General features: G+C 42.2%; 1 protein-coding gene across 10 annotated transcripts in view; it reads left to right on the plus strand.

Moving 5' to 3' along the window:
* LDB2 (LIM domain binding 2) overlaps positions 1 to 15169 on the plus strand; it is a 379673-nt gene that overhangs the window by 135231 nt on the left and 229273 nt on the right. For all 10 annotated transcript variants that reach the window (XM_060012774.1, XM_060012777.1, XM_060012776.1 and 7 more), the window contains exon 2: positions 3728 to 3830. In XM_060012774.1, the coding sequence (XP_059868757.1) occupies positions 3728 to 3830 (103 nt within the window). The remainder of the gene's footprint in view (positions 1 to 3727; positions 3831 to 15169) is intronic.

A 15169-nucleotide genomic window follows, 5' to 3' on the forward strand; every position in this document is an offset into this window, starting at 1 on the left:
TTTTGATGGAACAAAAAGGAATTCCAGTCTTTCATCCACTCATTCATTCTATCAGCCAAAATGTGTATATATTCTATTATGTACCTATTATGTGTCTTGCCCTGTGAAAGCACATATCACATTTTTAGTTTTGGAATGTTCTTGCAAGATTTGTGACCAAAGCCAATTGATTTTTTGTGTGTGTATAGTCACCTGATATGACCTTCTCCTACCAAAACTGTCCTGACATTTCCTGAGACATTGACTCATCTCATGTTCCATTATAGTTAGTTTGAATCAAATGTCATCCCCCCTTCTTGGGTCATCACTCCCCCTCCCCCCTTGATTTCTGCCAACACTCCTCTGGGTCCCGTGTAACCTGTATGGCTACTCATAGACAATTCTCCCACCTCCTTACAGCCTTAATCCTTTCTTTTCTCCTAGTGACTTCAGATCAGCCTGGGTTCTCCCTGGGCTTTTACCTTCCACTAGTCCGTTTTCTAGCAGACGTGCTAAAAACCAGGAATTAGATGACAGGAAAATGGAGGTAGAGGAACTGATCTAGTCACTGGGCCTGTGAACAATTAGCAGGCCAAACGGAGTTGATCAATTTCCATTCAGAGTTTTCACTGTGTTGTAGACAGGTATTGTTGCCAAGTAAATGGGTTACAAATAGTTGAAGTGATTTGGAGACGTGCTTGATATATAAACTTTTTTTCTTTTTTTTTTTTTTTTTTTTGCGGTACGCGGGCCTCTCACTGTTGTGGCCTCTCCCGTTGCGGAGCACAGGCTCCGACGCGCAGGCTCAGAGGCCATGGCTCATGGGCCCGGCCGCTCCGCAGTATGTGGGATCTTCTCGGACTGGGGCACGAACCCGTGTCCCCTGCATCGGCAGGCGGACCCTCAACCACTGCACCACCAGGGAAGCCCTATAAACATTTTTCATGTAGAGTTCTTTAGAGCATGGAATGCTTCATCCCTTAGGAATGGTGTCAAAGATGGTACATAAAGGTAGGAAAGGGACATTGTATTGATCTTTACTGTGTTCCAGGCACTCTTCTGGGCACGTTACAGCCATTAACTTATTGAATTTTCACATCTACCTTGCAAAATAGTTATTAATGTAACTGTTGTTGTATCTACTGTGAAGATAGTTATTACTGTTGTTGTTACTATTATCATTATCGTTATCCTTAATTTCCAAGTAAGGAAACAGGGTCAGGGAGGTAAAATAAGTTGTCCAAGTTCACCTGGCTGGGAAGAGGTAGTGTCGGGATGAGCCTCCTCTGAGGATTGCCCGCAGGACGAATTCCACCAGTGTTGTAATACCACCTGCCCTACCGCATGGTGCTGGCCTCTTTCTGGGCGTGAGTCCTGGCATGTGGGACAGTAAGTACAGCGAGGAGCTGGAAGAGAAACCAGCCTGAGACAAAATATGCCCTTTTGCATCTCCCTTCCTTCTTTCTGAACCCTAGCCCTTGCCTTCCCAAGGACGCCAGAGAAATGAGTCGGCAGAGACCGGGGCAGATCTCAGATGTCCGAGAGTCCCAGTCCCTATATAGGAATTCTGAAAGCGTTCCCCCCACTTTCACTTTCTCTCTAATATCGTATTACATGATTAAAATATACTTCTGGGGCAATCATTCCTTGAACCGGCATTTTGACACCACACTTTATAACTATTATGGCATGAACGTGAGTATTTTAAAAAGCTACATGTGAACACCAGCTCTGCTGTTTATCGGCCGAGTGGACTTGGGCAAGTTACCTTCACCACCTAATCCGTTTCTGCAGTTGTAAAACTGGGATGATAACGTGAGCAGTTCCAGCCAGTCACTGAACAGCTTTCATTGAGTAATACCATGGCCTCGTCACCGTCTGGGGCCTGGGAGATGGAGAAGCAGACAAAACACAGCCCCTACTCACAAGAAACTGATATCGTACTGACAAGGGAAAAGAACAAAACAAAACCAAGAATCAGGGTGGTAATGACGAGCGAGTGAGAAAACGTATATAAAGTATTTAGAACAGTGTTTGGCATGTGGTAAGCGCTCAATAAATGTTAACCATTATTCTTTTTCCATCCGTATAGCAATTTGAAATGAAAACAACCCTGTGTGTCCAGGCTCCCAAATAGGGTTTCTTGCCCCAGCTGCTTCTTCACTTCCAAGCCCACTAATTTTTCTAGAAGCTCTGACAGTTTCCACAGCATTCAGGCCCTGTGCCGTGGTCTCAGGTGTGGAGCGAGGCTGTCTGTTTGATGCTCAGTCGGCTGCGCCCTGCCAGTGGGTTTGAGCCCTTTGAGGGTAGATACCAATCTCCTATCCTGCTGTGTATTCCGAGGGCCTGCACGTAATAAGTGCTCAATAAACATTTGTTTCTGAAGGGAGATGGGAGGGGGGTGGTTTGTATGTGGAGTCATGATATACCCCTGGATGGTTTTATATTTACTGTATTCTACTAAGAAAAGTGTTGGCTTTTGGTATGGCGATTGGGAGGAGGCCAGAGAAAAAGACAAGGACATTCATTTGTCTAAGCTTCTTCTTTTCTGAAAAGAGGAACAGCATCGTTCTTCAGTGGCCCCTTATTTATTCCCGTTGGGACTGAAGGCTTGTTCCCAAGGCCTGCCAGTGACAACAACTTAATGTTGTCATAAGCAGAACAACTTAATGGGAGGAAGAGAGGCTGGTGAGACCTTGGCCGGGGCCCCAGGGTGGGGGCCTTTAAGAGAGGAGCAGCGGGCCCCTCTGTGTCCTTCCGCCATCTGACAGGCAGCTGGGAAACATCTTGCCCTGAAAGCTGGCGCTAACCAACAATTCTCTGTAAAAAGACTGTGCTTAAGAATTTGAGGGTAAATTGAGCACTGTACAGAGAATGAGGCCCAGGTATGATTCCCCCTTTTAAATGTAACACTTTGCATAACCCTCCTAATTCCCTGTTAGAGGAGGCCCTTCCCCTGCCCTTGAAGCTTAGCAATGATTTTAATGACCTTCAACTGGGCCAATTTCAAATTATTTTCTGGATGAGCAAGGGAAACATTCAACCCAAGACAAACAAACAGAGTTCATGTGGATGGTTTGCATTCTGCTGAACTATTCTGTTTTTAATAACTGATTTAATAGCGAGCAAGTGATTGCCTATAATCTTAAACCAATCCTCAAGAACAATCCATATGCATGTGATGGTTGCTCGTGCACAAACTCATCTTTCTACATAAATCCGTGTAGCCATACCTGTATCTTTTATAGGGATATTTGCGTAGAGGAAGACTACAAGCCACACACAACTTTTTTTTTGAATAAATTATTGTTAAAAAATGTACTCTTCTCCTTAACCTGGTTGTAATATTGTGCTTTCTGTTTGTAAAATCGGACTCCTAAATGAGCAAAGAGAAAGAGAGAGGGAAAAAGCTGAATGCATTTTACATTAAAAGCAAATCTTTTTCTTAAAAAACGTCACATTGTGCTCCAGAATACGTTTATTAAATCTCCCCAAATATGTCCTCGAGAATTAATTTTCATTTGCTTTGCATTAACTCGTTTATTGAATTGGAATTCAGTCCTCATTCGAGGCAATTAATTTGAAGAGTGACCACACGCCTGCCCACACCCCTTCCAGAACACCCACATACATATGCTAAGTCCCAAGCCACCGATGACTGGATTTTTCTGCCTTTTTCCCTTTTCTTTTCCCCTTTGAGATATTTTTCCACTCTTGCCTGTTAAATACATGATCTGTCTTTTTGCAGGATAGCGACAACCTCTGGTGGGATGCGTTTGCCACCGAGTTTTTTGAAGATGATGCCACATTAACCCTTTCCTTTTGTTTGGAAGATGGACCAAAGCGATACAGTAAGAAAGAAGTTTATTTTCTCTAATATTCCCTCATTTTGCGCCCGTAAGAAAACCACAGGGGTCTTCAGAGAATAATACAGTGCTGACAGGCTGACAATAATCCCGGCCTCCTGCCTCTGATCAAGGCACTGTCACCGGGTGGCAGCCCGACTCGGCAGCAGGAGATTTCCTTCGAGGCTTAGGATGTTTGGGCATTTGCCAGTTTAGAGAGCGAGGCAAATGTGAACCAAGCCCCCCAGTGATAAGTGGTAGCTGCATTGTGGAGACTTGCCGTCCGTCTCTTCCCTGCGACCCTTCTTTGTGCTTGACAACACTTCACACCCAACGCTCTGCTTCCGAAGTTCCCTTTAAAAATATATCCTCACAATCACTGTATCAGCTGTATCCTTCTAATTCCCTCTTATCAATTATCTCAGTATTTATTTTACAAGTGCTGTGTTTTCTTGGGGGCGGGGGAGGCCACAGCTGCTTTGAACACACACTTTGGGATTTGTGTTGACAGAATTTATAGTTCCTTGTCTTTCTGGCGAGTGATAACTCTGTAAAGATCCTCAAATTACAGCCTGTGGCACCTTGGGTAACAGCTGATCTGTTCTGATTAGGTTCAGCCAACTTGTCAGAGATCAGATTTGCTAGTTGTGCTGTAAGACTGAGAGGCATAAATACGTCAGCACAAAGACAATTAATGTCCAGTTAGATCAGAGAGAGATGCGTTTTCAGAAATCAGCGTTGCACATGTGAAGGGATCTGTTTGTCAGAGGGTAAAACATCCCCAATGTGTCAAACACGGAGCTGATGATGGGACCAACCGCAGTATGTACAAATGAGTCGGTCCAGAGCATTGAGTAAATGATGGGTAATAGCACTCTTGATATATACAATGAAAAGATCTGATTGTTGCTAAATGTATTTCAAAGCCACTAGAGTACAACTAGTGCTTTATTTTTTTCTTAATTTTACAGGACTTTAGATAACTTAGTATTTGGATCTATTGTATGATGAGTTGATTAATTATGCTAATAAATAGATGGTGATTTTGCAAAAGTGGCGAACCGTGGAAAGCAGGACAGCTTGCTCCATTGAAACTCATTGCCGGAAGCATCTCTTTAGATTTGTATATTGTGGGCTTTCAGAGGCTGGGACATTTTTAATAAATATTTTGGGTGAGAGGGGCCGCTAGTGTGCCAGACAAGGGGCTTTTCCAGAATGTCTTTACATTCAACATAATGACACCTGTTGCAAGCACTGGCAAGCCCACTTCATCGGGGGTCCTGGTAAGTTCACTCGCTTTCTGTGTGTGGGAGCTCCCAAGCAGCCTCACACCCTACAGAGTGGGAGCGTCGGGTACAGAAGCTGCCGTTTCAGAATTCCCTAGGGGATAAATGAACGTGGCAATCGAACAATTACTCTCTCCCCAAAAGCCTGCCGGATCAATGGTGAATAATTTCGAACCAAGCAGTCATCCATCCTCTGAGTCTTCTTATTTTTTTCTGAGGCATAAGCTCAGATAACTTCAAGTTATCATTGTTTTATGTTCCTGTGCTGTGTGTGTGTGTGTGAATCCGTCAGGGTCTGCTCAGGGAACTAGAATTACTAATAAAACAGATTCTCAATCTTCCTTCTGTCCACCCCTGACCCCAACATCATTTGGGGGTGAGGCATGATCAGTGCTTGTTAAGATCTTATATTCATGTACAGGAGTAAATGCCTGACTACGAGCCATTGTTGCCCAGGTTTCTTTGTTTCTCTGAACCAAAATATTTCCCGAGCGGCGAAGAGAAACAAAGATGATCGACAGTCTGGAGCCCAGTCTCATCAGCTGCTTTGCTGACAGCCTGGTGATGTGCACACGCTGCTGATGTGCGGGCAAGTGACAGTTGATTGACAGCCTAGGACCGGGAGATAGGGAAGATGAAGGATGCTTAGAACGCCTGATGTGCTTGCTGTTTATGCAGTGCTCCAAGCATCTCGCGGCCACCTTAACCCATTCACGGTCCAGGCACACTGTGCCGGGTGGGCAGGGAAAACACATGCTGGCCCTGGGCTGGGGCTGCAGCACTTCCTGGAGACCTTGCAGGGAGCTGAGAGCTTTGCATTTCTGAGGAAGAAAATAGGACTTGGCTATTACATTTGTGTATGTAAAACATTTCCCCGTATTGCTTTCATTCTAGGTACCAAGAAATATTCTAGATGAGGTTTACTTAATCCTTACTAGAAAAATCTTTTCCTTCTCCCTCCCCATGTCTACTTTTTCAGAGGGTTCCTCTCTAAGAGATCTTATCTCTAAGCTACCGTAAATCATGTAATATGTGTTTACTTGTTTATTTGTTGTCTGTCACCCCCTATTAGAGTGTTATCTCCCTGTGCACAGGGGCTTTGTTTTATTTATTGCTGAATTCTCAGATTAATACAGAAGCCTGCACAACATAGGTACCCAATAAATATTCATTGAATGAATGATTGAATGAATGAATGGACATTTGGGGAAAAGTTTATATCCCAAACAGAATGCTGGCAAAACAATCCCTATACCGACATCCTTGGACTTACTTAAATGGGAAGAATTGAGTCCAAAGTGCTCTGCTGGTGTTTTCAAATAAGCTCTAGGATATGGTTGGATCTGTTTTAAGTTGCAGGGGTGGGGGGGACTCAACATACAATAATTCAGGAAATAATTATGTTGGGGAGATATATTACTCTTCCTTTCAGAAAGCTCTTCTGTATCGATCTTATTGCTCCACCCACCCCAGTCCTTACTCTCCTGATGGGAGTGGGCCCCCTCCTCAGGTGGGATATGATTGGGATTGCCGATGGAGACTACTGATGTCTTCCTAGAAGACCGGGGTGAGGTTTCTGTGGAGAGGGGCCAGACAGACAAGGTTACTGGACCATGTAGCAACTGGGATGTGTGTCCCTAAGGCCATGTGCCTGCCCCTGCCTTGTGGGGCTTCATGAAGTGTTCCCCCAGCAGCTGGAGAAGCCAACAGTCCAGGGAAGTGGTTTCTGCTTGGGTTAGGTGGAATCTCAAGTGGGGAAGAGGGCCAGGGGTAAGAGATTCCCTCTTGATCAGCTGGTCTGTGGTTAAAGACCAGTAGAGCTGAAAAGTGTCTTTCTGGAAATGGACCCTTCCTTGGTCCACAGAGCCCCAGCTGGTGAGTTATTAGACCTCAGGTTGACTGACTCCAGAGTCAGAGATGGGGCACCCCCGCCCCCCGCCATCCTATCCCTACACCTCCCACAGCTAAGAGGAAAGAAATGGATTCGTCAATTCACACATTCCAAGGAACGTAAGTCACAAATAATTACTGTCTTATTTGATAGAGAGGGCAAGGCAAGAAGAGGAATGGGGTCTCAGCCCTCTGCACACTTATTTTGCAATTCTGAGTCCAGCGTGGTGTATGGTTTTCCTTCCGCATCTTATACAGAAGCAACCGTTCTTAGGTTGCTTGCTCACCATTAGCTTCCAGCGAGGATTCATTTTCCTCTGCTCCTTTTCTGGGCGTGTAGTGGAATTGTGCCCCACAGTCTCCGCGCTCTGATGACCAGCACAGAACCTTTTGGGTAAAGGTACTGGTAACCGCCTCAGGAAACCTAGACCATGTCCAGGGCCACACTGGCCATGCTCTTCATCTATCGGAAATACATGGTTCCCAATTCATTCAGGAAATATTTCTTTGCTGGGAAAGATGCATGGAGAGAGTCCTTCTGGGACTTCCCTGGTGGCACTGTGGTTAAGAATCTGCCTGCCAATGCAGGCGACACGGGTTCGATCCCTGGTCCAGGAAGATTCCCACATGCCGCGGAGCAACTAAGCCTGTGTGCCACAACTACTGAGCCCGCGCTCTAGAGCCCGCGAGCCACATCTACTGAGCCCATGTGCCACAACTACTGAAGCCCACGCACTCTAGGGTCTGCGTGCCGCAGCTATTGAGCCCGCGTGCTACAACTACTAAAGCCGCGCACCTAGAGCCTGTGCTCCTCAACAAGAGAAGCCACCACAGTGAGAAGCCCCCACACCGCAATGAAGAGTAGCCCCTGCTGTCCTCCACTAGAGAAAGGCCTTGCGCAGCAATGAAAACCCAACGCAGCCAAAAGAAAAAGAGTTCTCCTGTGTCCCATGGCGTTGGAGAGGCTGGGAGGCTAATCAATGTAGTAGAAAGCTCACAAGAGTTCAGTGTGAACATTCCTGGGTCTTAACCTGTGCTTGTATTGGTAAACAGAGCCTCCATTTCCTTATCTGTAAAATGGCCATGAGAGTACCATCACTGGCTTGCAGTGAAAATTAAATGAGATAATATAATCAAAGAACCGCAGAGCATTTGAAGAATGTGGTAGTCAGCGTTGACTATTATTATTGATAACAATGCGTGACATTGGCATCACTACAGTTTCTGTGCATTGGAGAAGCTTGCCATTGGCAAGTGCTTATCAAGTACGTAGAGCTTGCTGGGCAGTGGAGAGCCTACAGACCCTTCTGACGGGCAATTCCTGCTGAACTGCAACATTGAAGAAATCACCCTCTCCCAGGCTTTCAACTGCAGAAACCCACTGTCATCACTGGTAAGTGATGTGCGAAAGGAAGGGAAGGGCAGTTGAGAATGTGTGGGTTCTGTGCTTTGGGGGTTAAAGACTCCAAACACTAAACTATGTCCAGGTTGGTCTTGCTTTGGAAATTGGGGTGGGGGGGAGTTGACATAAATACTAAAATGCCATCTTATTTGGGAGCACTTCCTATTGGCTGTTTTTAAGGGAAAGGTGTGTGGTTCAGGCAGAAATTCCTGGTCTGAAACCTTGGTTTCAACCCAGCTTTGTCTTTTACTGCCTGAGTGATTTGGCCTAAGTCACATTCTAAGCATCCGTGGCCTCATCTGCAAAGTGAGGGTTTGATGAGATGACACGTAAATTTCTTAGCAGAGTTTCCAGTGCCTGGAAAATGCTCCATAAATAGCTGTTGTTATTCAATTGAATTCCAATGAGCATACCTCAGCCTCTAGATTGAGATCCAGGACAGCTCAGATACAATCATCACTAATCCTTTAAATATTGTTTGTAATTTGAGGGTGTTGGGTCCCGGTAACTTCCCGTCTGACAACTGTTATTTCGTCTTGAGTTTCACATTCTTTCTGGGGTAAGGGTTTCTGGCAGAACTACACACCTTTATAGTCACATGAGCCAAAGACTATTCTTGTTTCCTCTGTGACTGCTGGGGGTTCATTTCACTGTCCAAAAGCAGAAAGTTGTTTTGGGATATGTCCTTGCTCTCCAAGATGTTTTCTTCTGTTTTCCTTAGTCATCGCGTCCCATTAGATATTTGAAGGACTGCACGTAGGCCCCTCTGTGGAGCCGGTTCTTCACAAGATGCTTATCTTTTACATTTTCTCTCCTATTTCCCTTTTTTCTGAAAGCTCTGATAGCACTGCAATATTGACAGAGTTCTTCAATTTTGTCCTGTAATATGTGTTTTTATGTGTGGTGTATTTGGATGTGTCCCCCTAAGGAAGAGAAATTCTACAAAGCCCAAGTAACTTGACTATCTCTGGTTCTTTTTTTTTTTTTTCCTGTCTTTTTATTGGTTCACCTTGTCCAGCTGTGTTTTTATTGTGCTTGCTATATAGGAATTCTGAAAGCATTTTCTCCCCACTTTCTCTTTCTCTCTAATATCATATTACATGATTAGAAATATATTTCTGGGCAAATCATTCCTTGAATCAGCATTTTGACACCACACTTAATAACTATTATGGCGTGAACGTGGGTATTTTTAAAAGCTACATGTGAAGAGCGTGCACTACAGCACACAGGGAGGAGGATTTACAAGGCCAGAATCTGCGCCTGTCTTTTCTATGGATAACACCTGTAAAGAGTCCACCTGAGATCTGGAAATGTACGGGTTTGTGCGGCCAGTGTTTAAAAACCCTTAGCTTCCTCAAGAGACATGTGCCAATTAGTCCAGGGGTTCTTCCTCTATAAAGCAACTTTGTTCCTCTGAAAAGTTTGCATTCCTTTTCTTTTATTCATTTATGGAGGTAGAGATCAGAATCACGGACTCTGGGTCCCTTTGAGCCTCTGCTTCACCAGAGCTGTGCGAAGTTAGGCCTATGACTTGATGCTGGGCATCCTGCCTAGATTTTCTTAACCTCAGTTTCTTTATACATAATGTCTAGGTGATAATAATGCCAACATCATAAGACACTTGTGAAGATTAAATAAGATTAAGTAACACGTACCTTAGCTTAGTGCTGTCTGGGAAAAACACACAATAAATATTTATTGCTTGAATAAATGAATGGATGAATGAATGAGTAAGAGAATGAGTTAAACCTATGATATGCCAGTCACTTGGAATTAAAATAGAGGATAGTTTCCATTACTTGTTCCATCATTTAGCGCATAGAAGGAAAATCTCTGGCTTTGGGCAAAGCCAGATCAGACTTGTCTTCCTTCTGTGGGGAAATCTTAACGATTTAATGACCAACTGGAAGAAAACTTGACATTATGGAAGATGATGACTTAAACAAGTCCCAAACTATTACAGTTGTGACACCTGTCTAACAGAGGGTGACGTTTCCATCCCCTATTTTGCTCAGAGAGCTAGGAGCTACTGAATACTTCTCAAGTGCCAGGCACTGTGCTAGGCACCATTGGGCTCTATGTCTTGTTGACTGAGGACCAGATGAAAGGAAATGAACTGTGGTTGCATTCAAAATTAATCCCAGAGTAAAGAATGCACCTCCTCAGAGTTGTCCTTGATGGTTAGTTACTGGATGAGTGTGGCATTTTTGTTACATAATGACATAGATGTCTTTGTCTCAGATGACTCTGGAAAATGCTTTCCTTTGCATGAGCTGCACTAAATGATTTCTAGAAAGCTCTGGTCTTTGAAATTGTGATTTTAGTGAGTGACCCTTCTCAACAGAATTCTTCATTAGGCTGGCAAGATCTGGAGTAAATTAAGTTAGGACTAAAGCAGACATTCATTTGAAGTTCATTTTTTCCTTCAGTCATTCATTGATTCATGCATTTAGAATGCACTGAATTCTTGCTTTTTGCCAGACATTGAGAGGGATAGATAGTCTTGAGAGGAAGGAAGTTCATCACCAATTTTTTCATTTACTTTTAATTTCATTTTAATACAAACTCTTACCTTAAATTAACATAATCAACTAAGTAACTCAAAAAGAAAATAGTCTTGTAATATTAATGCAAAATCTGGGATTAGTTATAAAAAAGACTTGAGAGAAAGCCTACAGCTGATGGATGAACTAACAGACTTCTGAAGGGAAAAAGGAGCCTGAATCTCTTCCCATTTGTGGTTTCAAATTGATGATATCGAGTGTTGCAAATTGGCCGTGACAATAGATTGAGCAGACATCCCATTCACTCATCTGCTAATGAATACCACACGAATAATCACATGAGATAATGGACAGAAAAGTGCGTTGAATAAATGTAAAGTGCTATACAAGTTGAAGGTATAATTATCATCATACTTATAATTGATCTTTAGGATTTGGTGACTTTATTTTCCCTTTATATGTCAAGCTGTTAAGAAATCTGGGAGGATTGTTGGATCTTTTCTCATGGGGATAAAATTCATTGTCAAATATGCAGGCTTGAGAAAGTCAGACCTATTCTCAAGAGCTTGGTTGGGGGGTCTGAATGAGGTGCTAGCCAGGAAATAGACATCATGTCCATTTTTGAGACTCTGTGTGACTATGATGTCTGTGGGGTCCTGGCATGTACATTTCCTGACTCTTGGTTTCATGGGGTATATTCCTACTCTCATTAGCTTCCCTATGGTTCTCAAATCAAGAAGGCACTACCTCATAGTGGGTAACGGGATGAATGTGGCCAACTTTTCATTATCACAATGATAGGTAATGCTACTGGCATTTATTGTCTGGGGGCTGGAGAAGATAAATGTTCTGCTCAACAAAAAAATTACTGAGAAACATCTTACCTGACCCTCTTTACATCCAATTTACTCATCATCTTGAAGGTAGGGTTGCTAGATAAAATGTAAGTATACAAATGCAATACTTGGGACATATACTACAAAATTATTTGTTTATCTAAAATTCTAAGTTAACTGGACATCTTGTGTCTTTCTTTCTTAAAGCTGGCAGCCCTACTTGAAGGACCCCAGTTCACACTCAAATATGAAATCTTGATAACTCCAGAGCAGCTACAATGGAGTGTGAACATGATACATTATATGGAAAAAACTCTTAAGAGATTTACCTGGTCCTGTTCTGCACATGAGTCTTGCCTCTGCTTACATTCAGCAACTGGACTCATGAGTCCCACCTAAAGGATAAAATACCTTATTGGGGCGGGGGAGAGGTGTAGGCTAAAGCCTGCCTGAATTTAAATCCAAAATTCATATTGCAGGCCCTCCACAGTTGACTATGCCACACTTGGGCAGGTGCTGAGCACACATGAGTGTGTAATATCATCTCCCTTAAAGGAGCTTACAGTTTAACAAGGGAGATAGACAATTAACTCTAATGCAACAGCATCCACAGTGAAAGAGTAGGGCAAAGAAAGTACTGTGGGATATAAAGAAGGTGATCAAATCTGCTTCCAGGAGAAAAAGACTAGACTGGTGAAGACTCCTTTCTAACCTAAAACCCTTTTGTTCCTTAAAGCCATGACAGAAAACACCCTACCACAGTACTTTGCAGATATAAGATGTTCAGTAAATATCTGTGGACTGAATAAATGATGCAGCATTGGTATATAGTATAAATATGACCCAAAGGAACTGATGATTTAGCCCACAGGCACATTACTGAACATACGGTTTTTCCCATGTTTCAGTAATTTTCCACCATCACAATCTCCAGTTGTAGCAACACATTTTGTGTTATAGAGTAACAGAAATGTCACAGAGCGATTTGGAAATTTGTCCACAAACAGAACCAAGACTGAGACTTACATTTAAATACCAAATCAAAATCACATCTACCCAACCTACAATACTAGGACTGATGGTTTTGTTTTGTTTTTTCTTTAATGCTTTGGGCCATGGGTTAGTAGAGTATTTCACTACATAGCCTGCCAATTTTTCTGGTAAGTACAATTGTGTCATTAAATCTCATAGAATAAGCAGTCTTCAGCAACCATACATAAATCTTCTTATTGAACGGATCTTATTGGACATAATTTCAGTTGAAATATCTATGTATTTATTTAACCTTTCTCAAGGACTTTCCATATGTCATCTTTCTGTGCCCTGGTGATAAGAAGATGAATGAGCAAAATCTCTTGTCTTGGAGGAGCCAAAGGTCTAGTGAGCTATTGTTTCTAGGACTTGACTAGTAGCAGATCTTAGCCAGATTTTTTCTTAGTGATGCTCTCTGCCTCTGTTTATAAACCTGTTGTTAATAATGCTCACCACCACATTCTGAGATTCTATATCCAAATGTAAGATTGATATCATTTTTAACATAAAACATTTTGAAAAATCAGCGTCAAGTTGAGATGTATGCAGTATTTCCTTTGTACAGTATTGGTTTGTGAAATTCTTGTTTTGCGGCATGAGCTGATTGAAGCATCCTCCCCACACGCCTATGTTTAGTTTAATCTTCACTTTTGCTTTATGTTTTCAGGTTGTGAATGCACCTTATTTATGCATATGGGGTAAAATAAAGCATTTGTTGAAGCCAAGTTAAATTAGCCTTCTTCTACAACTATATTAATCAATGTTCATGTGGGTTTCATTAAGAATACAGAGGCTCGGTGACAAAATCACCCGTTAGGGTGTGTTTCATTATTTACTGTTTAATCAAGGTGGTTGAATTGGAGTATTTGAACTCAGGAGCTTGCAGAACTTGGTACCTTCATATACTTTGCTTTTATTATTCATTCCAAGAGAATCAGCTTCACCCAACCATTATAATGTGCTTATTTACTTTTATGAGGTTGGTCCTATCCCAATTAGTGCTACCTTTAATATATTCTTTGATGAGAACTTCCCTGATGCAACATTATCTTTGGCTTTTCAATAAGTCAGGAGGACTTGAAATTGACAACAATTGACACTAATAATCACTCTGAAGATCTGTTGAAGGAAGAAGTAAGGTCACCTAGGAGCATGGTAATAAAGCCATTCCCTTTTTACGAGACAATTTCTCCGTATTATCTAGAGCAAACAGAGTATTACATTATTTTTACAGACTTTTCTAAAAATACATGTGTCTTACTTAGTCCTGCCTTTAAATTATATGGTTTGCAATTTGTTTGTCGTTTTTTTTACTTTAAAAAATACATCATTTTGCTATGCCAGAATGGGTTAGTTACACTGAGAACAATGAAGAGGTAAGAGTTCTTCCAGAATCTAATTATGAGGTAAGCCTAGTCAGTAATGCTTGGGAAGGTATTTCCTCACAGGCATACATGGTATCTCCATGTTACTCTCATATTCCAGATAAAAAGCAACCACTTAAGATGTTCTCAGTAAAAGACAATTTGTGTGTTGTTTCAGAATTAACGCAAGCTTTGAATATATTCCAAAAACTGAAGTTAGTTACCTGAGAGGTGTATTTGTCCAGGTAAAATTTCCCCTGGAAATGTTTGTCGTGTCATATATGCGGAGGAGTGCTAGCATTTGATAAAATCAGCGACACTATTCAGTTTTCAACTGAGGCATTTAGGACAGTTCAACTTTCAAGATTTAAAAAAAGTTAATTATAATCAACTTTTTTAAGGTTGCCTGCATAAAATAACTTAATGTTCCCATGCTTCTTTGCTTCTCTTCAATGGGACCATAAGAGAAATGATAAACGGTGTTTGACTGATTATGTAAATAAACCGCTAATTATATCCTTTATAGTTCTCCACACTTGTAGACACTGTACCTGAATGTATTTCCTATAAAATGCTTTAGTACTTAGTCCCCTATTATTGTTTTTAAAGATGGACCCAAAATCAGTAATTACGAGCTTATCATTCAGGTTCACAGCAGTGTGGCTGCTATTCTTCACCTGATAATTACCTTGTTAAACTAATGTCAGATCAGCACCATGCCTTAGTTAAGAAAATGGTCTACGAGCCCCGTGCAAGCAGGCCCAGCTGTGAAAATATTAGAAGGTTTATTAAGCCCAGACACCTCTTCAGCATTGCCTCACTGACATTAGTTTCGGAAGTTCTAAGAAGTTGCATATTTCTCATTAGACGATCGTAATATCTTTCCTGAGGTGCCATGCATCTCTTGACAGTTGGTGCTTCCATTGTATTCTCCCCATTCTCAGCTCTGGGCTTTGTTGCCAACTGGGCACTGTTTAATGGGCATGATCTCCACTCAGAGTCTCCAGGAAGCACAGGGAAGAAGACCC

This window comes from Delphinus delphis, chromosome 5 (genome assembly GCF_949987515.2).
Source record: "Delphinus delphis chromosome 5, mDelDel1.2, whole genome shotgun sequence".
Lineage (NCBI taxonomy): Eukaryota > Metazoa > Chordata > Mammalia > Artiodactyla > Delphinidae > Delphinus > Delphinus delphis.